The 22500-nt window shown below is 34.6% G+C and overlaps 1 protein-coding gene across 1 annotated transcript in view; it reads right to left on the bottom strand.

Moving 5' to 3' along the window:
* Positions 1 to 1565: 1565 nt before the first annotated feature.
* Positions 1566 to 22500, bottom strand: part of LOC121387117 (multiple epidermal growth factor-like domains protein 10) — a 21332-nt gene continuing 397 nt past the window's right edge. The window contains exons 2-11 of the mRNA XM_041518141.1: positions 21995 to 22226; positions 18562 to 18759; positions 15273 to 15401; positions 12441 to 12581; positions 11437 to 11580; positions 8690 to 8836; positions 7560 to 7703; positions 5742 to 5885; positions 5184 to 5301; positions 1566 to 3368 (exon numbers count right to left, since the gene is read on the bottom strand). Of these exons, the coding sequence (XP_041374075.1) occupies positions 3020 to 3368; positions 5184 to 5301; positions 5742 to 5885; positions 7560 to 7703; positions 8690 to 8836; positions 11437 to 11580; positions 12441 to 12581; positions 15273 to 15401; positions 18562 to 18759; positions 21995 to 22226 (1746 nt within the window). The 3' untranslated portion in view covers positions 1566 to 3019. The remainder of the gene's footprint in view (positions 3369 to 5183; positions 5302 to 5741; positions 5886 to 7559; positions 7704 to 8689; positions 8837 to 11436; positions 11581 to 12440; positions 12582 to 15272; positions 15402 to 18561; positions 18760 to 21994; positions 22227 to 22500) is intronic.

The following is a 22500-nucleotide window of genomic DNA, read 5'->3' as shown; positions in this document are numbered from 1 at the left end:
CCCAGACCTCAGTGATGTTTGCCCAGTATTGGCAACACTGAAGTAGAATGCACTGATCAAGCCCCGTGAGAACAATCTAGCGGGTATAGGTTTTAATACAACATTTATTTCCAATATTTAGAATGAAATTGGCAAAGAGGCGAAGGCTTACATTTTGTATACACATTTTATCAGCACGAATGGTGATAAATAAAATATAAGTCAGAGAAATAGATTAATCCGTTCTGGATTACCAAATAAGAGTATTCTTTATATTACATTATTTTAAGTTACGTTCATTGTAAACTATAGATTACGTGAATATATAACATTATTTTAAGTTCATTGGAAACTATACATTACGTATGTGCTCTCCTGTCTTCTTTTATCTGGCAGATCCAGAGAGAGAGAGAGAGAGAGAGAGAGAGAGAGAGAGAGAGAGAGAGATATATATATATATATATATATATATATATATATATATATATATATATATATATATATATATATATATATATATATATATATAAATGTCTTTTACATCATGAAGAAAAATGGGAGCTCGCGCGCCTTTGTGGATGCATCGAGAAGTGTAAACCCTCACCCAATAGTAAATGAAATTTTAACGATTTAGAAACACACGCACACACACACACACACACACACACACAGAGAGAGAGAGAGAGAGAGAGAGAGAGAGAGAGAGAGAGAGAGAGAGAGAGAGAGAGAGAGAGAGAGAGAGAGAGAGAGAGAGAGAGACCAGCAGACGCGTCTTAACTTTAATATGTAATTTTAGTCGTTATAAAGTACTATCAGGTGGAAACATCTTACACTGACAATATATTTTTAATCAGTCTCTAACTAAATATTGCATTGAAACTATTTTAAGAATACAAATCTGATGAAACGAATAGCGATGATTTAGATTCGACGGAAGTTGATAGGTCGTTTTGCCCTACTCTCTATCAGAAACCTTGATTAATGCATTCTTTTCTTAAGAACCGTGACACAAATGCTGGAGAACACCACGACCTCTCTGTAGTTTCAAGAATAAACGGTTGAATAAATCTGTCTACGTACACTGTCACAAACTGACACAGCTAGAAAGTTAAGGTTATGGAGTTTGTTTGGGTTTTGTTTTCAAATGAACTATTTGTTGCGGTCTATACACAGCCATCAGTCTGCATCATGTTATCTAGGGGCTTTCCTATTGAGTAGATACCTCATTGCAAGCCGGAGTGTAGGCAGGTTGTGGTTACTCCTTCCTCTGCCACTGAGGCTAAAACAATTTTACAGTACAATATTAGTAGTTATGCGGGATTTTGACATGACGTACGGGATTGTACGCCCCTCCAAAACCTGTATTTCTCGAGGCGCCCTGTCAAAAACCCGCGTAACGAATTTATTACCGTTTAGATCTGTTTTTTTATAAGTAAAAAAAAAATACACTAACACTCAAACTATTAAACAAAAGGCACACACATTTTGAGTTTGAGTTTAATAACATAACATAACATCAAATTCCTCAAAATATATTGGATGTTTTTTGTTAACAAATAACTATGCAAGGAATTACTGGGGTTTTTTGTTGGGTTTTTTTTTTTTGGGGGGGGGGGGGGGGGGGCTGGTGTGTGTGTGTGTGTGTGTGGTGTGTATGTGTGTGGGGGGTTGTTAGCTGTTTGGATATTAAGAGTGTCAACAAGGATTCCGGGTGGTTTATCCAGAAAATATTTCGAAGCCTGTTTCGCAAAGGGAGACAACTCATAACGCCTTATCATCTTACGTGTTTTAAACAGGAAAACAAAATTGAACACCCGCAGCCGAACAAAACTATTTGTCGTGTTGTACTAACTTGGAGAACCTGTAAACAACGCATGTCAAGTTATTACTTAAAATTTCAGAGACCTTCGTGATAATTAGCCCAAATTCTAACACGGTAACTGACTACGCCATGCTATATTCTAGCATTAGATTTTAATACGCGAAAAACTACAATCTAGCACATTTTTTGGCCAAACGTGCTCAAGAAATCTTCAAATAAACAGTAAAAATAAAATTTACCGAATTGTGGTGTTCCCTTTCATAATGAATTCAAGTCTTTTAACAAATTTAATCAGTGAGGCGTGTTGGAGAAAATTTCGTCGGTCTCGACAGCAGTTTGTATTTCCGTACAACCAATCGAGCAAGTCACGTGACATTTCGTACTCCCCAGCAAATTCTATATATTCCCGTAAATCCTGTATTTTCCCGCAAAAGAGACGGCGTACTTGTGGTATGCATTGGCTATTGACCAATCAAAACGGAAGAAATTTATCTAAACGGTAATAATAGGCTATACATATAATCAATCAGTTTATTATGATGAAGCTGACATCAGCGATTGGATGAAACATACACAATATATCGCGTGAATATTAATACAATAGTGTTACAAATATGCATTTAAATAAAATATGATACAAACTACATAAGAAATGAGAACATACCAAACAAGTAAATGTACATAATAATTAATGATTAAGTAATAATTATTATTGTAGTAGCAGTAAGACAAATAATGATTGTAATATAGTAATAGTAGTAGTAATAGTAGTAGTAGTAGCAGTAGTAGTAGTAGTAGTAGTAGTAGTTTTGGTGGAAGTTGTAAAGGAGGAGGAGGAAATACAACTGTTACAGTAACGTTAATACGTCTTTGCATTGCAACATAAATACATTTTGATAGATCTAACCAAATTGTCCTTGATTTTACTGTTAATAAATTTACAAATTGGTTATAGACAGTCCAAGCATAAGGCTATTTCTTTAAGAATTGTGATCTAATATCACGATAGCAAGGACAAACAAGCAACACGTGATACTTCTCTATACTTTTTTTACAATTTCAGAGACCTTCATTCAAACTTTTAAGTCAAAATTACTATCTCGTTTTCAACTCCGTATCTTGAGTCATCGTGAAACAAATTTCATAATGACAATGTCTTTTTAAAACCACGCGGTAAAAGTATCAACGTTAGTTAACCAAAAGTTCATTCACGATTGTCTAAACACCAGTTATTCTATCATAGTCATTCTGCGGTGGGTTGGATAAATCAAGTGTTTCGTATTCATTCGTTTGGCTTGCATTAACATAGCCACCCTCACTGTCAAAATGACTTGGCTGCGCATCCATTTGATCATGTGACGTCGGAGAATTGCCATCATTGGCTGAACGGGAAGTGTCCACTTGTTGAGAACCGGGAATTCTGGGATTGCTGCGACCGCCATCTTGTCTATCGACGATTTCATATTCTACAGCACTGGGGTCTGTAGGTTCATTTGACGGGTTCGTGTTTGTTTTTTTCATCTCTTGCTGATACGAGTCTGACTTCACTCTGTGAGTCTTAATGTGCCTACAATAAATGTTATAATATAGTATGATTACGACCTCAATATTAAATTTAATGTACATTGTCAAAGTTCGAAGTGTTATGTTTCATTAACATTTAATAAGTTTATGATGAGAAACTACACATTATTTGATACCACATATAATATGTGCATAATTAACTCAATATATTAAAACTAGTGGTTTCCTTAAAAATATTCGGTGAAAAACATAAGTAAAATATACAGGTTCACCATAAACCATTAAAATCAATACAGAGATTTAATTCAAAGTGAAACTGCTACACCACACAATTACCTGTCAGTCACTGTTATTCTATTATGCAGTGCGCGAGACGTAGCCCAGTTGTAAAGTGCTCGTTTGATGCGCGGTCGGTTTGGGATCGATCCCCGTCGATGGACGCATTGGAGTATTTCTCGCTCTAGCCAGTGCACCACGACTGGTACATCAACGGCCGTGGTATATGCTATTTTGTCTATGGGATGGTGCATATAAAAGATCACTTGCTGCTAATCGAAAAGAGTAGCACATGAAGTGGTGACAGCGGGTTTCCTTCCTCAATATATGCGTGGTCCTTAACCATATGTCCGACGCCATACAACCGTAAATAAAATGTGCTAAATAAAACAGTTCATTCCTTCTGTTATGCAGTAATATAAATTTATAGATAGAAATAAATGAAATTATTTGGATATGGACTTTATTTTTTCACAAGAACATTGAATAACGATGTTTTGATCAATATGCATTTCTATGCCTATTTAAACTAATCATATATATAATGTACATTGCACATTATACACGCTTCTGAACAAATAAAGGCAAAACAAAATAAAAGATAGTTTCGTTTGCTTAACGACACCATTAGATCACATAAATGTATTAATGCTACTGGACGTTAAACATTTGATAATTTTGCCATTAGTACCAAGGGATATTTTATATATACCATGTCACAGACGTGATAGCACAAGGACACCACTAGATCACATTGATTTATTAATGATCAGCTATTCGCTGTCAAGCATTCGGTCATTTTGACATGTAGTCTTACACAGGAAACCTGCTACATTTTTCTGTTAAAAGCAAGGGATATTTTGTATGCGTCATCTGATAGGCAGGAGAGTACATATCACGTCGGCAGGAGAGTACATATCACGTCGGCAGGAGAGTACATATCACGACCTTTGATATACTTGTTGTGGTGCACTGGCTGGAAAGAGAAATAGCTCAATGGGTCCACCAATATCAGGCCTCAGACCACAATTAATTTTGCTATATGTTTCTATATAGCCTTAGTGGCTATAACATTTTTATTAATATCAGAAGGCCCGTGAAGTTTTGTATGTACCTTTGCCTGCATGGGGGACACATACCCTGAAAAGGACAGCCCCTGTTGTCCAGCTCTTTCTCCCAGCATATTGGTTTAAACAGACACACCCTCTAAACCAAGCCGGACTACACCCATTTTACACAAAAAGCACTACTTTTGCATGGGCCGGAATTACCACAAACAAGTCTTCAATGTCAACAAGTTACACATGTTTACAAACTACATGCTATCCCCTGTCACCTCAGTCAAACAGTTGCCACTTCATAGCTGTCTGCCATGAAATAATCACAGTCAAACAGCAGACTACTTGCGCGGTCAAACTTCCGGATTTTGGACAACCAAATGGGAAGATAACTGTAATCTGAGGCCAACGGGGATCAATCACAAACCAACTGCGCATCTGGCAAGCGCCTTACCATTGGGCTACGCCCCTCCCAACAAAAAATGCTAATTGTTTACAATAAACATAAAATCAGATCTACTTGCCAGATTAAAACACTGGTGACTATGACCAACAATACAAACAGAATACCCGCCACAACAGAAACCGCAACGATGGCGGAATCACTGTTACCGGTATCAGTGTTGCCAGTGACAGCTTGGGCTGTAAAAAGAGAAAATCTTCAAATATAAAATGGTTTATAAATCCTTGTGCACTCCCATTTCCATTATCATATATTTGATCTCTCTATATACATACATACATACATACATACATACGTCTATACACAGACTCTCTCTCTCTCTCTCTCTCTCTCTCTCTCTCTCTCTCTCTCTCTCTCTCTCGCTCTCTCTCTCTCTCTCTCTCTCTCTCTCTCACACACACACACACACCCACTCACATACACACACGCGCGCGCACACACACACACACACAAACACGTTATTGTAATGAACGTTACGGTGCATGTTTGGAAATAACTAAACAATATATTTTATGGCTAACATTTTTAGTGAATAATTTCAGTTTCACGAATAATTTCGATCGTATCCTGAATCCCACTTGTAACAGGCCTGAGTATTATAGTCCGTCATCACATTTACCTTCAACACATGCAAGTCCTGTCCACCCTGGTACACACCCGCCATTACAGTATCCCAGTTCATGATGACAGAGTTGTTCCCCCTTGCAATGTCTGTCTGCACATATTGATTCACAATTAACGCCATAATGATCTGTATCACAAACTGAAATTAAAATAATATAGATCAAGACCTTCACAAAATATGTTATATAATTGTTTTCTAAACACATATGCATATAAACAAATGTACACACGCACGCGCAGATTAGTACACACGCTCAAAGACTCTCTTTCTGCTAACATTCATAACATTTAGTGCTGGGGTTTTATAATTGAAACCATAACCCATTATTTCCACTGTAAAAGATATACGTATGGGATTGTTTGACAGCAAACTTAAGAGAATCTTTATATTCCACAGGAATAAATGTCCTTGCAGTACTTACTGCCAGTACACGTAGCACCTTGCCAACCAGGCAGACATTCTCCTTCACAAGATCCGGTCATGTAATCACACGGTGTCTTGTTTTTACAGTGTCTTGCATCACACAATAATGAACAATCTGGGCCGTATTTCCCATCACATCCTGTATTGTAGGGTGTATACTACCAAATCAAATCCCATAGACGACAATAGTAACATATGTGGCTAAAACTCCTACCTGCAACGTATCAACCGACATAAACGCCACGGATATAAATACTACCACCCCTTACACTTAAAGTGAATAAAAAAAAAATGGGGGTCAAGCTGCTCGTTTCTGAGATAACGGATAGCGTCTATGACTACCCTAGTTTCGCACAAAATTCGAGTACTTTTTTTTACAGGTACCCCATACATGTTTCAAGCACAAGGCTACTTGACACATTGGTACTAGATGAAATAAAATTGCAATTTTTTTTTTACCCAGATGAAACTATTATTTTTTACAACCAACACACTCACATTTATAACCAATCACAGGACTTGTGGTGTTCACTTCTTTATCAGAAGTTCGGTGCACCTCGAACTTTGACCCAGCCGGAAGTTATTTGGTTTAGTACTACCTGTAAAGTTATTATCTATATCATTCATGTGTGATTGACTAACTGATGTTGTCTTGTCTTTGTTAAGGTTGACCAACCCACAACAAGGAGACTGACACTGACATGCATACAAATAACATATCAAACATATAGCAATAATAATAATAATAATAATATTAATAATAATAACAAAAAAAACAATCACGTTTATATAGTGCACGTATACATAATATTATTTATACTATTTAACTGATATTGTCGTTATACATCCAGTTCACTTCTGCATGAATGATTAATTATATGTTGCTTAAAATCAAAATGCAAAACCTTATTTCTGGTGTTATATAATGTTCATACTAAACATGATGGATTAACTATGTTCGAGGAAAGATAACTAGTAGTACCTGCGTACCACATAATAGATTATATCGCCATATGCACATTTATAGAATAATGAAGTTTGGCTCTACAGTATGACATTTAATAACATTAACATATGATACATATTTACTATAGATAAATCACTGAAAATGAAGAACCACGTTGTTGTTTCTTTGTTTGTTTTTAAAAGAAAAGTTGATTGACTCCTGAAGTAAATATTTCTAGTATACACTGAATACGTTTATAAGTGTTTTCCACATATTTGCCCACAGACAGTTGTTTGTTTTCAAACGTTTAACTTTGGATTTTGTTTACATATGTAAAACAGTTTTTTCCCATATTGGCTCACAAGCAGTTATTTGTTTTCAAACGTTTGTCTTTGGATTTTGTTTAAAATGTAAAGCTGATATGTTAATAAAAGCCAGTGTACCTGTACAATCGACTCCCATCCAACCGTCCTGACACAAACCTTCACAGTAACCATTAACATTGTTACAGCTCGTCGTACTCACTTTGCAGTGTCTTTGTGAACAACTGAATTTACAACCAGCGCCATAGGATCCTCTATCACATGCTGCAATATAGTGCCACAGCTGGTCGTAATTCCATTGGAATCTTTTTATAGACATTAATTCAAAATCAACGCCATACGAACCACACTAGCGTCTGCCCAAAACATATAAAATAAAAATTGAATGCCACCTACTATGGACTCGCATATAATACTAATTAATCGAATAGTTCTGACAGTAAAGTTCTAACAGTAATCCTGACTGTAATCTGTCATCAACAAATATTAAAGGAATTGTTAAAATAATATTTATTATGAAACTAAAATATGCATTTACGTTAAAGCAACAATGTTCCAATTAATCTTCCAGTTCGGTGTTTGTGTTGAATAGATTCCATGGGACGTCCTGAGTTTGGTGCTATTGTACCGTGTTTAAGGAGCCTTTTTGATGATTAAAATTGCATATATCAGTCTGTATAAACAAAGTGTTTTTTGTCCTAATGTTTGTAGTTGTCCAAATTGGATTTTACCTTCCAATAGCTTCGTACATACGAAGTAAAATGATTGCAATAAACATTTCCCCACGACACCAATCACACTGGATATACACACATTGATATTCTAAGGAAGTGTTGTTAAAATGTAATTATAGTCACCAAAACATCTTGTAATGGTTACAAATTCAGGACGGTTCCTTTAACATTGTAAATTGATAGTGACTATGTTTTGAATAAATACGTTGTTACACCAGCAAATCTAATTACGTAATTAGAAAGTAGTACAGGCCAAGTTAACCATTCAAGAGTCTACAATTTGATTGTAGCTTAGTTTTTGTTTAAACATATCAAATTTTCCATATATATAATAACACCCACAAATCTAAAATAGTAATTATGGTTATCTCATAAATGTCTAAAGTATGAAATGCATGTATACGTTTTGCAAATTAAATGCCTTTGTTTGAATGTACAGTAATCCATTATACACATACAATAAGTATATATCTTAAAGTTAATAAATAAAACAATTTATATTGTTTAAATACTTACCTATGTTACAACTTAGACTCTTCCAGCCTGGATCACAACCATGTTGGCATGTTCCATTCTGTACATCACACGATGAGCTGTCCCCTTTGCAATGTCGTTCACTACACTTTGACTGACATCCAGGTCCAAATGTACCTCGTTGACATACTGTATACAGATAAAACATATTTTTTATAAAGAAAATATGATTGTGTGAGCACTGTCAATGTACCCTGATGGTACTCTACCTTTTGGTGGAGTGCAATCATTTGAAGGAAACTATAAAACATATTTGTACGAAGAAATGTGATGGAATCATTTCTATTCCATCCTGAACCTTTGTTGCAGTTTCTTCGTGATATTGAATTTTATTATAAATTTTAATTTTACTTATCTGTGGTATTTGTATTTGTTTTTACACAGTTCTATACACTGTGTTTTAATTTAATTTTAGCATTTGTTTTATTGATGTTGTTCATCACATCATTTTGTGCATTTACCGTAGTTTAACACCCAATAGCCGATGCATTTTTTTTGTGCTGGGCTGTCGTTAAACATTCATTCCAATGAACAGGATCCTATTAATTATCATAGTAGTTGCCCATGGTTTGGGGAGGTTGCCATACACTGACCCCCAATATTTGCCACTCCCACCGTCAGATACTTTTTTTTTACATATGAGACGTTAGGTTCAGCATGTTTCTAAACATAAACATAATATAAATTGACTAATATCGAAAAGCTATTAAAATCTCAATAATGAACATTGGTAGGACAGTGTGGCGGCCATCTTGACAAATTGCCGCCATATTGAAAATTCAAATGGTACATTGATTGGATTTGACGAACGCCACAGGGAGATCATATGTGCCAAGTTTCATTTTTCTACCATCATTTGAAAGGTTCTACCAATTATCTGCTCTATCAGTAGTGCTATTAGTAGCTGACACAGTTTTAGGGAAGGGAGTCTACGTTGACCTTCATATTTGCCACCCTCTCCATCAGAAGCCCGTTTACCAAAACCTTTTGGTTAAGATATATGATGAGGAATACAAAAAAGTAGGTCTACATAATGTCCTCTACGGATGTCATTTAGCTCATTCTGAATCCGGTCTTAGAATGTATTGCAATGTAATGCAGTATACAAAAAATAATAAAACAAAATAAGCAAAATAAATTATATAAAATATAATAAGTGAAAAATGCAATGACCTTTTACCAATTATTCTGAATATTTAAAGGGACATTCCTGAGTTTGCTACATTGTAAGATGTTTCCGACTAATAAACTATTTCTACGATTTAACTTACATGTTAAATATATTTTTTTGTTTCGAATATCATTGTCTCTATATTCAGTGTGTTTCTGGTCGTCTTAATACTTGTAAGAAGCCCAAACTTGATTTTGTCTTCAAATAATTTAAAATATATTTTAGGAAGTAAAATGAAATTTAACCTAGTACAGATATTAGAACGATCAGAAACATTTTAATATACAGCCACCACTAATGTATTATGCAGAAAAATATATTTGATATGTAATTGCAATCGTTAAAAATCTCAGTTGGTCGATGACATCTTAAAAATTGCAGCAAACTCAGGAATGTCCCTTTAATACTGAATCTTTTATATGCACTTTCCCACAAACAGGAAATCACACGCTGCGGCCTTTGACCAGTTGTGGTGCACTGGTTGAAACAGAAAAAACACCCTTAATCAGCTGAATGGATTTATCGAGGTGGTTCGATCCTGCGACGCAAGCACTTCAAGCATATGTTGAGGAATAATAATAATAATAATAATAATAATAATAATAATAATAATGACAAAAACAACTATATGTATAACAGCAGCAATAACAGTCAATATATTATAATAAAGACAACAGTAAGTATATGTGCAGTCAGGTAACTCCCAGCCAGCTTGACAACCACCTGTACATGTTCCATAAAACATGTCACAGTACTGACTACCAAGACAGTGTCTGGCATCACATCACATCTTACAGTTAAAACCAAATGTACTCTCACATGCTGAAATGTATACAATAAAGCAATGTAGTTTACTCAGTTCACAAGTAACTTTAATAAAGGTATCTTTATTTCTTATGAAAAAAATATGTAATGTATTGTATTAAAATAGCACCTTATTAGAAATTTAACAATAAAAACTATCCGCCGTATATGCAAACTCATTAAAGGAGGTGTTTATGTTTGCCAAATCGTGATAACGTCATATTTAGTACCGACGAAGTTACTGGTTTGTGAGCCCCAAATCGTCCAATAATATTGTTCGTTACACCAATATAAAATATGAGAAGAAATTGTGATTTTTATTTCCCTGTTTATGAGTGTCCGCTATGGTAATAAATGTTTGCAAATTGACACGACGAACATTAATATAGTCTTTAGTCCGTTGACTAATTGTAACACCTCTTGTTGTTTAGACTGTAATAATATGTTTTAACTAAAATTAAATTTCGAGTCTAATTTAGCGATTAAAAATAAATTTGAAAAGTACACCAATATTATATACTTATGGAATTGTACACCAACATCCTTCCCCAAAAATATCCAGTGAATTATCACCACAAATTGTTTTACATCACCGCATGAAACACAAACAAGAAACATCTAGCTGTACCAACAAAAATAGTTTTACTGAAAAAAAAAGAAGAACCCCCCCCCCCCCCCCCACAAAACCCCCCACAATAAAACCACCCCCAAACAAACACACAAAACAATTGTCCAACTAATACTGAACACCTACTAGATGTACAGTCGAGTGGATTATATCCTCTATTACAGCCACCGACACACTCTCCAGTCACGTGGTCACAGTCAGATTTCACGTGACAATGTCTGTTTACACAGGAACCTCTACATCCGTGTCCATATAGACCCTGGGAACATTCTGAAATGGATAAATAATAATAATAATAATAATAATAATAATAATAATTCTGAAATGGATAAATAATAATAATAATAATAATAATAATAATAATAATAATAATAATAATTAATAATAATAATAGTACCCCCACCCACTCCCCAAAAAGAAAAAAACAGTCACACTTTTTGAAGTTGCATAGCATATAATTGAAGCAAATACAATGTAGAACTGTGAACATTTAATACAGAAGCATTTTATTATATTGTGTATTAATTGCTACAATTTCTATTTCTATATATATATTAGTACCTCACTTTTAAAATGGTGCGTAATACAAAACGTGATGTTAAAAAGTTCTATACAATGGAAGCCTACTCAACATGTACGTACGTACCGTTTTATTTTGTTACAGCCCATATTCTCATTTTACATGATTAAATACACTTCCTTATTTCTTAGAGATCTATTTTTGCCATTAAGATGTCAAGATTTCCTTCTGAAGCACTCCTAAAGAAAATAGCAGCACGACCGCTATTACCTTTATCGGAGACACTGTCCTCTATTGTATAGTCCATAACGTTATCGTTGCGGTCAGGGAACATAACAATTTCATTTCGAAATATTGCGGGGGGGGGGGGGGGGAGGGGCAGAAACATTTCACTCGAAGGAACAAAGAAGTGTTTTTATCACAGAAAACCCCCCATTAAGGGATGTGTGGGAAACATGGTGCGACAATCGATCATCGTTAGTAGAACGTACGACATATGTTGTGTAGGTTCTCAGGTGAAGAGACTTTTGTTACGGAAATGTGCAATATGGAACATACACATATACAGAATAGAAAAAGGGGTAAGAAGACATATTATAGATTGTCTTACTTGTCGTGCAATCTGGTTGCATCCATCCTTCTGTACATCCGTTGTCACATCGTCCAATGCTGTCACACGTTGATGATCCCACGCAATGTCTAGTGGAACAGTCTTCACGACACAGTTCACCATAGTGATTGGAATCACATACTGCAATTATAACTATGTGTTTGTTTTTGTATACAAATATTATATGTATGTATGTATTGATATATGAATATCTATATATTGTATGTGTAGCGTTCCTGGTTTTCAGTCTGTCTATCTTTTCATATTTTCCTTGGTTATTATATTCAGTTAAGATTCTGATTATATCTCTTACTAATTACATTCACAACATGATCTAACTCTACTCACTTATGAACATCAGGAACGTTATTTTCTCATTGCTACGATGGATAATACAATAAGTGTCGTGCAACCGTTTTAAATGTTGTCGGCAGAAGTCCGTGCAAGAGTGTGGCCTGACTGAATCAAGCTATCAGGTTGGTCAAGTTAGATTATTTTTCGACGCACGTTATTCATCCCCACTTGCGCTCGGGTTGTTTTCCTGTGAGGTTAGTTTTTGTGGGTTGCGTTGTTTTTCGTTTTATATATATGTAAACATGTTTGCTTCCATTTCTAGCTGTCTGGCCATTTATACATACGTTTAACCAATGTATATCTTATAAGTTTCGGTTATTAAAATTATAAATTAGCTACGTAAAGCGAGTCATGCAATGACCCGTGTTACGTGTAAGGTGTAATCGTCCCATATATAATTCCGTGTTTTTACCGTACACGAACTGTCCGCTTAATCGTTTTGGCTGAGTTAGAGAACGAACGACCCGTCTGAATAAATTAAACCTGATTAAATTAGGATCTCGTTGATTTTAATAAACGGTCTTCGTCATTGTCGATGGTTTGTAACCCCATTCCGAATAAGTGAGTCCTAATTGTATGGATTAACGACTACTTTAATAGGGTGTTTTGGTTAAAAATAGCTTTGAAGGGGGTTGTCAAATATATATGATTTAACGGAGTTCGTGTACACCAGCATGGATGGGTAAACGTGTAAGGTGTAGAGCCTAATTAGTTGGTGTGTGCTGTCCTGCAGATATAAATTTAATTCCGCAAATATTTCTCTTTGTTGGGATTATCCACGACACATTCATACACGTCCCTAAATATAAATATTTATTTGTATGGATATGTGGGTGTATGTTTATTTATTTAGTGGTAGTCAATTCATATATGGATTCTTAGAGGACTACCATACATATTTGTTATTTGTTTGTACTCCCTCGAATAAATGTGTAATCTGTTTATTTGTTAGTTTGGGTTTTCTGTGCTAGTCAAGTCGGTCTCTGGTTTATAGTAATTTCAGCCTTCTAGAGAATTATTAATAGACTCTTAGTACCAGCAAAAGTCTACAACCGAAAGGGGTAGGCGAACCCGTGGTCCCCAGATTGGGACCCGAAAAGTAAATTTCAATACATATGTATGTCGAGGTTGACTGTTACATACATAGCTATTAACGCACTGGCACAGGGGATAATTAAATCCTCACAAATTGGCACGGAATCGCCCGCAAATTGCGAGACTAACCATGATGCGCTCTGAACTATCGAGGCATTCATAAAAAGGATGTTCTTTAACTCAACCACATGCATGGGGCCTACAATCTACGCTGTTGATCCCGCTTACGTGCACGAAATAATGGGCAGACCTGGCACTGGCTAGTATGTATGTATGTATGTATGTATGTATTGATGTACGAATATCTATATATTGTATTTATGTCCAAGTTGACTACTACATACACAGATATGAACACACCGTGACACCGAATCGCCCGCAACTTGCAGACTTGCCACGATACGTTCTGAGCTATTGAGTCAGACTTAAAAAGGCTTCTCTTTAACTCCACCATATGCATGGGGCCTACAATCTACGCGGTCGATCCCGCTTACGTGTATGAAACAGTGGGCAGAGCTGGCTCTGGCTAGTATGTATTGATGTATGAATATCTATATATTGTATGTATGTCGGGTTTGACTACTACATACATAGATATTAACGCACTGGCGCAGGGATACTTAAACCCTTTCTAGCTTCACACATATATATATATATATATACAGTTATAATTACTGTTTTGTAATAGGCGTCTTGATTGGTTAAAATGCTACCACGTGATCTAAAACTGCATTTTTTCGGTAAACAAGGGAATCCCCGAGGATTCCATCTTTTCTATATTTATCCCAATTTCGTCTGCACTGTTAGTGAAGGAGACAAGTCAGGCTTTAAACGACTCCGGTTTTGAACTGAGACACATAATGTATATCACAGGCCACAAAAATGAAGCTTCTATTAGAAGTTATAGCAGAGAATGCTCAACAAATCAAATCATTTGACAAAACACCAAATCGACAACTTACACGTGCGAAAACACATACTCCTTCGTGCACAATTACGCGACCTGTCCTTTCCGAGAATAATATCACGCAATCACAAACTTCCTCTGAAATCCACACACACAGTAACACTGAAACCACTTTATCCCTTTCAAGTCAGTGTTCACATTCACGTTTTACTAATTAAACTTTAATTAAAATTTATAAACCCTAAATCATTATAGGCCATTAGGATCGGAGATTTGACGGAAAAAAACGAATGTAACTTTCTAAGGGAATTCCCTTATTTGTGTATTGATACAGTTGTAAATCATTGTGGAATAGAGTTCGATTGGGTTTTTTAATATAGTTTGGTATAATAGCAATATTAATGCATTTGGAATTATAAGAACGTCAAAAATATAACGTTCAATTCTTAAATAAAATGTATTTATATATAGCATACCATTACACGTATGACCACTCCAGTTTGGTTTACATCCTCCAGAACATTCTCCAGTGACGTAGTCACACGGTCCATTCAGACAGTGACAGAACCTGGTGCAGTTATCACCGAAAGTTCCAGCATCACAGACTAAAATACAGAAGTACACTTTTATATACAACATGAACGAAGGAACGATGTCTTACTTCAAGGTACTGAACGATATAAAACGAGTTTACAATGTATACTAATATTTACACGCCCGCGCACGTACACACCCGAACACGATTTCTGACAAAAGCCAATTACGCTATTAATCTTTTCGCCAGCATTAACGAGTACAAACAAACTGCATAAAAATGTTTTGGGTGTTGTTGGTTTTTTCCATTATTGAAAACAACTGAAGTTGTATGAAATATATTTAACGTTGTATTATTGCATGTGAATCTTAACAGTGGTTGTGTCTCTAAATTAAATAATTAATACATTTTGCCAACACGTGTGAATTTTGTATTTGATAATTTGTATTTAGCAACAAAAGTTTCATTGCTCATTTTTAGAACTAACAAACCAGGTTGTTGGTTTTAGTAGATGGTGTTATAATTCCTTAGACACCTCAAAAAGGGCATTTTGGCATGCATAGTATAAAATAAGTGAAAATCATTATAAAACCAGTCTGATGAGTTAACTGTACTTTTCAGTAGATATGCAGTTATACACAATAACACTGCTTAGACACATACGGTTCAATTCAGAGTCTGGATAAAGTAATCGCTACATATGGCGTGGTTTTGTTTTTGAAGTTTATTGACCCCAGACGCAAGTATGGTGGTCTCAGGGTAGGAGGCCCTGATTTCACTACCTTACATCCATGTTATAAGTACATATGAACATTGTCACGGGGATCCTATAATACCCGTAACTGAATAAAACACGATTATCCAAATATCTCTCCTAACTGTATATCTATTAGATCTCTCTGTATCGGGCAGTCCAATACCCGAGTGGCACGTCTCTAGGTATAATCAGAGATACGATCTTATAAAAATATGTATATATATAGCACGTTTAGTTCACTAGAAAACACAACAAAACACAATACACTTTGGAATCTGTATTAACACTACGCTGACAAATGTATGACGCAGTCGTTAATTAACAACAACAAATATAACAACCCAGAACTAAACACTTAATTAGTTAATCACTAGGTGTCTAGTTTACACAATATTCTAATCACTTCACCGTGATACAACACACACACACGTGTGCTATTTGAGAAACGCTGCCAGGGGAACTTAATTAATAAAGGAATTACAACTCTATTCCTAACTGGTTAATTTTTAATTAACCCTTAACTACTCATTCAGTAACCTTGTAATACAGAATTAATACTGGTACATATCACAATAAAGACAATAACCTACAGTTTACCTAGGTCCTCTAGGATGACTGGCTAAGCTTTAATATTTTGGACAGTAAAGCCTACAATTTACTTCGTCAGATTACCGGAAACACTGTCTAAGTAATATTGGTATAATACCGTATTAAAATATTTAAAGTCACATCAATCACATCAAGGTTATTACAACAGAGCAGAAAAAAATGTATTTAACACGTCCGAACTGAACTTATATATTTCGTTCAGTGGACGACGTCCGTTCCCCAGCAGCCTTCCAAAGTTTCTCCCCGATATATCTAAAATCCTAGCTATTTATTATAAAATCCCAGACTGGTCCGGAGACAGTACGCGGGACCGAATCTTATCATGTAAATTTCCACCACTCCCAGAGTCGATATATTTTCTTAGAAGCCTAGACTGGTCGTCGCCTAGTTCGCCAGCAATACCCCGATCGTAAACCGAACTAGCGGAGGTATTACGTAACTACTGGCGACATGGCCTCCACGTCTGGTCAAAGTGTGTATTACGACGCAGCTCTACCACCGTCGCGCGGGGGTATTGCGTAACCACTCTCCACGTGGCCTCCACACCTGATCTGGGTGTGTATGAGGGGGTACGGTCGCGTGGAGGTATTACGTAACAAAGCTGCACACAGCTCTCTAAAACAATTAACATCGCCACAGGCGAAAAGATAAGAGCATGTTCCGTCACAAACATTATATATATAATATAATATAGTGTAATTATAATCAGTATAATAATATTAATAAGCATGAATACATGAAGACATGGAGGTCACTAATATGTGGGGTTAACAGTGAAGATAGAGGTAGAGGAAAGATTTAAAGGGAATGGTAAAGGGAGAAAAGATAAGATAAGGAAGGAAGAAGGAAAGAAAGAGTGAATTAAATACTTTAATTTCCAAAGAGAAAACATATTTGTATTGAAATCCCTCTAGAACATTGTACTGCCATGTCGTGTTTCTAGGTATCTGAACCAAGGTGCCCAATATTCCTCAAATTCTTGAAATTGACAATTTTTTAGAAGTATATATTTTTCAATTTCTATTTTATCTTTTAAAATATTTCAAAAAGCATATATGTTAGGCGTGTTGGTTTTTAAATAAGTGTCACTGGGAAGGCCTTGATGTTTTATGATAATGAAGAGATCACATGTTTTTGGTTGGGAGAGTGATGTGTCGCAAGCCACCTGGCCAAAGGTGGCAACTAATTATGTACTAAATTTGAGAGAAACATGAAACAATCCATCAGATTAGGGACTGGTAGACTGATTTTAAGGCAAGTTTAAAACATATTTTGGTATGGGGGAAATATAGTGGATGTGCGTGTATCAGAGTTTAACTATTACCATCCATTACCATTGGAAAAACAAGCTAACTGTATTTTAGTTTGCAATCATTCAGCTCAGGTAGCTTTTTTCTTCTGACTTGTAAACTCGAAAGAAACAAAAAGCTACCTGACATATATCTTCACCTTTTAAATTTACAAGAATGTTTCTTTGAACTGCGCTTTGATGATAAAAAATAAAGTATACACATTAAACGATCCATCAAAGAAACACACACACACACACACACAAAAATTCACGCCCACACGCACACATACATACACAGATGCGCACGCACACACACGCACACACACATATATATATACACACACATACACACACACATACATACACACACACACACACACATATATATATATATATATATATATATATATATATATATATATATATATATATATATATATATATATACATATACATATACACACACTCACACATATACACATACACACACGCACACAAAGAAAGATACACACACATTCAAACCCTTTGATAAAGATAATACGTATTGATAGTAAATATAAAAATTGGCCTTACCATACACTTCGACTTCACAAAAGCTCATTAATTTGTCACCTGTACTTCTGAAGAGTGTGATGTATCTAGCGGTGTCATCGCAGGTCAATGTTTCTATATTCGGGCTACTAGCAGATGTGTTTCCACACCAGTTTCCTGCGTTACTTTGATTTGCTTTCATAGAACTGTATACGTGTACACCAGGTTTACGATATGTGTCTGAATAAATAATATATAACATAAATAAAATATTAAAAAAACCTTTAATATTTGCCACATATTACCTTTCAACTTTACCAAAGTGCATTATTTTGTCAGGCTAGCGCCAAGATTCCTATATTATTTTTTTTTATTTTTTTTATTTAACCATTTTTGTTAACATAATCATACATACATTTGATAAACATATGCATACATACATACATACATACATACATACATACAACAACAATATATAGCTTATTGGAATATTGCTTAAACAAATTGTGACACATTGACCAACATTTTACAAAATTATCTTAGTCACACTTGCATAAGGCAACACTTTTTGTAATATTATAGTATACATCTAATTCTTCTTTAATCCATTCTATATTTGGAATACATGTATGACCTTTCAAATGACTCTAAAATATAATCTGCTAAATTAATAGTATAATTAAATTAATTGCATCATTATTACTTGTTCTAAAACCCAAAATTACATTTTGTTTTTGTAAAATGTATTAATATACCCGTTTTTTCAAGGATCCATTCTTTTAGCCCTTTCCAAATGCTATTAATTTTACTACAGTCCAAAAATAAATGAATTAATGTTGATATTTCATCTTCACAGAAAGAACAAAGTGGAGACTCAATATATTCTAAGGTATGTTAAAAACGGTTATCTGGTAATATTATGTGGATAATGTTGTACTGAAACCATCTTAATTCTGTATTGTCTGTGCAGCGAAACGGCATTGCATTTATAAGTTTCCAATCGTATTCTTGATAATGACAGTTTAAGTCATTTTCACATTTTAAATTGTATCTATTTTTTGAAATTGTGATCCAAGCAATATATTATAATAATGTTTACTGCCTTTGCAGTTTATGTTAAGTTTGGAATTATTGTAAGGAAGAATGGGTTTGCTTACTTTTTTTGAATTGTTTTATTTTATGTATCTTACAATACCACTTGACTGCACTTAAAATACAACAATAATGTATCAAATTAATTTTAACATTGTATATTGTAATAAATTGTTCATATGTATAAAGTTTACTATTGTCATCTATTAAGTCATTTATATACCTGACCCCAGCTTAATACCAGTCTCTATAAAATACCGAGTTACTATTTATTTTAAAGTCATCATTATACCAAATAAATTGAGACTGTATGTCATTGTCCATTATATGATCAAACTTATCAATCTCGTTTAGTGTTAACAATTTCCATTTCAAATTAAAACTTGTACATAGTTTTTTTTAAATCTAAATAATCGTTTGTGCTATAATAAACATTTGGACATTGGGAACTTTAATACCTCCATCTCTAATATTGTAATTCATCTGTACACGTTTTCGTTATCTGGTTTTCCTTTCCATATAAACGTAAAAGGTTTCTTTTGAAATTCTTGTATTAAATTAATAGTTGGGTTCGGAATGGCCGAAAATAAATGATTTAGTTTTGCAATAAATAAGGTGTTTCTTCCTAATTGTGTTAAAGTTCTACTTGACCAAATATTAATTAAAGACTCAATAGCTTTCAATGTATCAGTATAATTAATTTTAACTATATTTTCTAAATTAACATCAAACATAATTCCGAATAAATTAAACTGATCTGTCCAATCAAGTTTCCATTCTTTACATAATTTATAGCGACTGCGTTGTTTTTATCATATCCAAATCAATTTAGTTTTCTCCACATTAACTTTAGGACCAGAAAATCTAGAATAAAATGTTAAAGTATTGAGAGTAGCATATAGGCTGTTCTCCTAAGATTACTGTTGTATCATCTGCAAATTGTGTAAATAAATATTCAATGTTACCAAGTTTTATTCCTTTTATATTATTATTGTTTTTTAATAGTCTGGCTAATATTTTTGCACAGAGAAGAAATAATATAAGCAGACACAGGGTCGCCCTGCCTACACTCTCTTCCTAGGTTAAAAAAAGATGAAGCAAATCCATTTACTAGACACTAGATTGACTATCTCCCTGAAATAAGTAAACCCATTTCTGAATCGACCTTCTGAAACCAAACAACATTAGTACTTTGTGATTAAAATCTCAGTCTACCGAGTCAAAGGCTTTTTCGAAATCAATCAATAATAATAAGCCTGGGATATTATGATTTTGATATAAAGTTTGTTTTGTTTAATGACACCACTTGATCACATTGATTTATTAATCATTGGCTATTATATGTCAAACATTTAGCATCTTTTGTTTTACGCCTAGTTTTAAAGAAAACCCGCTACAGGGTGTTTTATGTTTTATAAGCACTTTCGGCCTTTAATATACCAGTCGTAGAGCACTAGTTGGGATGGGAAAAACACAATCAGAGAATGGGTCTACATAAGTGGTTCGATCCTACGACGCAAGCACCTCAGGCAAGCGTTCTACAAACTGAGCTGTCATGTCGGATTGTTAATACAAGATTTATAAACAGAAAAGCATTGACCGAAACTCAAACGTTCAGTAACTGCAACCCTCCCGTTCTCCACAAAGCCACACCACCACAAAGGTTTACATATTAAATGTTAGTCTTGATGTGAAAGGAGCTGTCTCTGCAATTATGTGCTTTCAAAACGAAATAATAATTTGATGAAAATATCCCTTAGAATATTAATTTCCATACAAACCAATATTCAAATGTATACTCAACAACGAAAGTTTAGCAAATATATTTTATAACATCTAAATTTGCCATGATTGAATAAACTTAGAAGAAAACCAGGTCCTCCTGTTGTGTTAAGGCAAAGGTTGATGAATTTATGTTGTTTGTAAATGGTAAACATTTCAGATGTGAATACTAATTAATAAAAATATGTTCATTTATAAATGTTATGCCATTTCTTTTAACATTAGCTAAGCTTTCGTTGTTGAGTATACTTCGAAATTTTTGCGTTCTTTACCGACTTCACTGTTTGCTTAATCCTATGTCATATGAAATTGAAATATTATTATATTATAATATTTTAACATTATGCAGTGAGTTTCAGATAGGTTTATCTAATAAATATACCTCAGAATATGTCAATCAAAGTTAGTTTTGAATTGAGGGGTAGCGGGCGAGAAGGAAACAAAAATAAATAATTATTAATTACGGTATACCGGATATGGTCGATGATATTCTCAGGTATATTCTGCTTTTGTAGACAGTTTGAAATTCGAAAAAGTAATAAGGGTCGAGTAGGCATGTTACCGGTGATTCAGTTATTGCGAAGTCTTAACAGATACTTACAGTCGGTGCGGAAGTGAATAACTACATTGTGTATGTAGTAGTCTCTCTGTAAATCTACTTCCCACCAGGAGTTTGACTGGCCGTCTCCAGCTAAAATGCAATTTGCTGCATACGATCCTTGTGTAAGATCGCCATCTATCGCAAGACGTGGACTTTGCGATTCGTGGCCAATATAGAATGAACTCTGGTAGGCAGTTTTCTTGAGAGCTATATTTCCTGAAATATAGACTAACTTTTATTATTCTCATTACAAAAGCAAATTATGATCGCACATAATTAACCTAATATAGTAAGGACCATGCGTTTTAGTCGGTATTTATAATATAGTGTATATGACTAATGTGATGAGAGAAAATGATGAACAATATGTATGGAATATAAAATGGTTAGGTTGTTTTGATATATAAGATTTATACAATAACAAAAACATCAACTGAAAACTGAAATTGCTAGGAACAAATGTTTTGTTTCTTTGCCTTCAAAATTCTCAACCCTAGATCCTCCGA

Source organism: Gigantopelta aegis, chromosome 13 (assembly GCF_016097555.1).
Source record: "Gigantopelta aegis isolate Gae_Host chromosome 13, Gae_host_genome, whole genome shotgun sequence".
In the NCBI taxonomy this organism is placed as follows: Eukaryota; Metazoa; Mollusca; class Gastropoda; order Neomphalida; family Peltospiridae; genus Gigantopelta; species Gigantopelta aegis.
The sequence above is the reverse complement of the archived record's forward strand: the minus strand, read 5'-3'. Positions and strand labels throughout refer to the sequence as shown.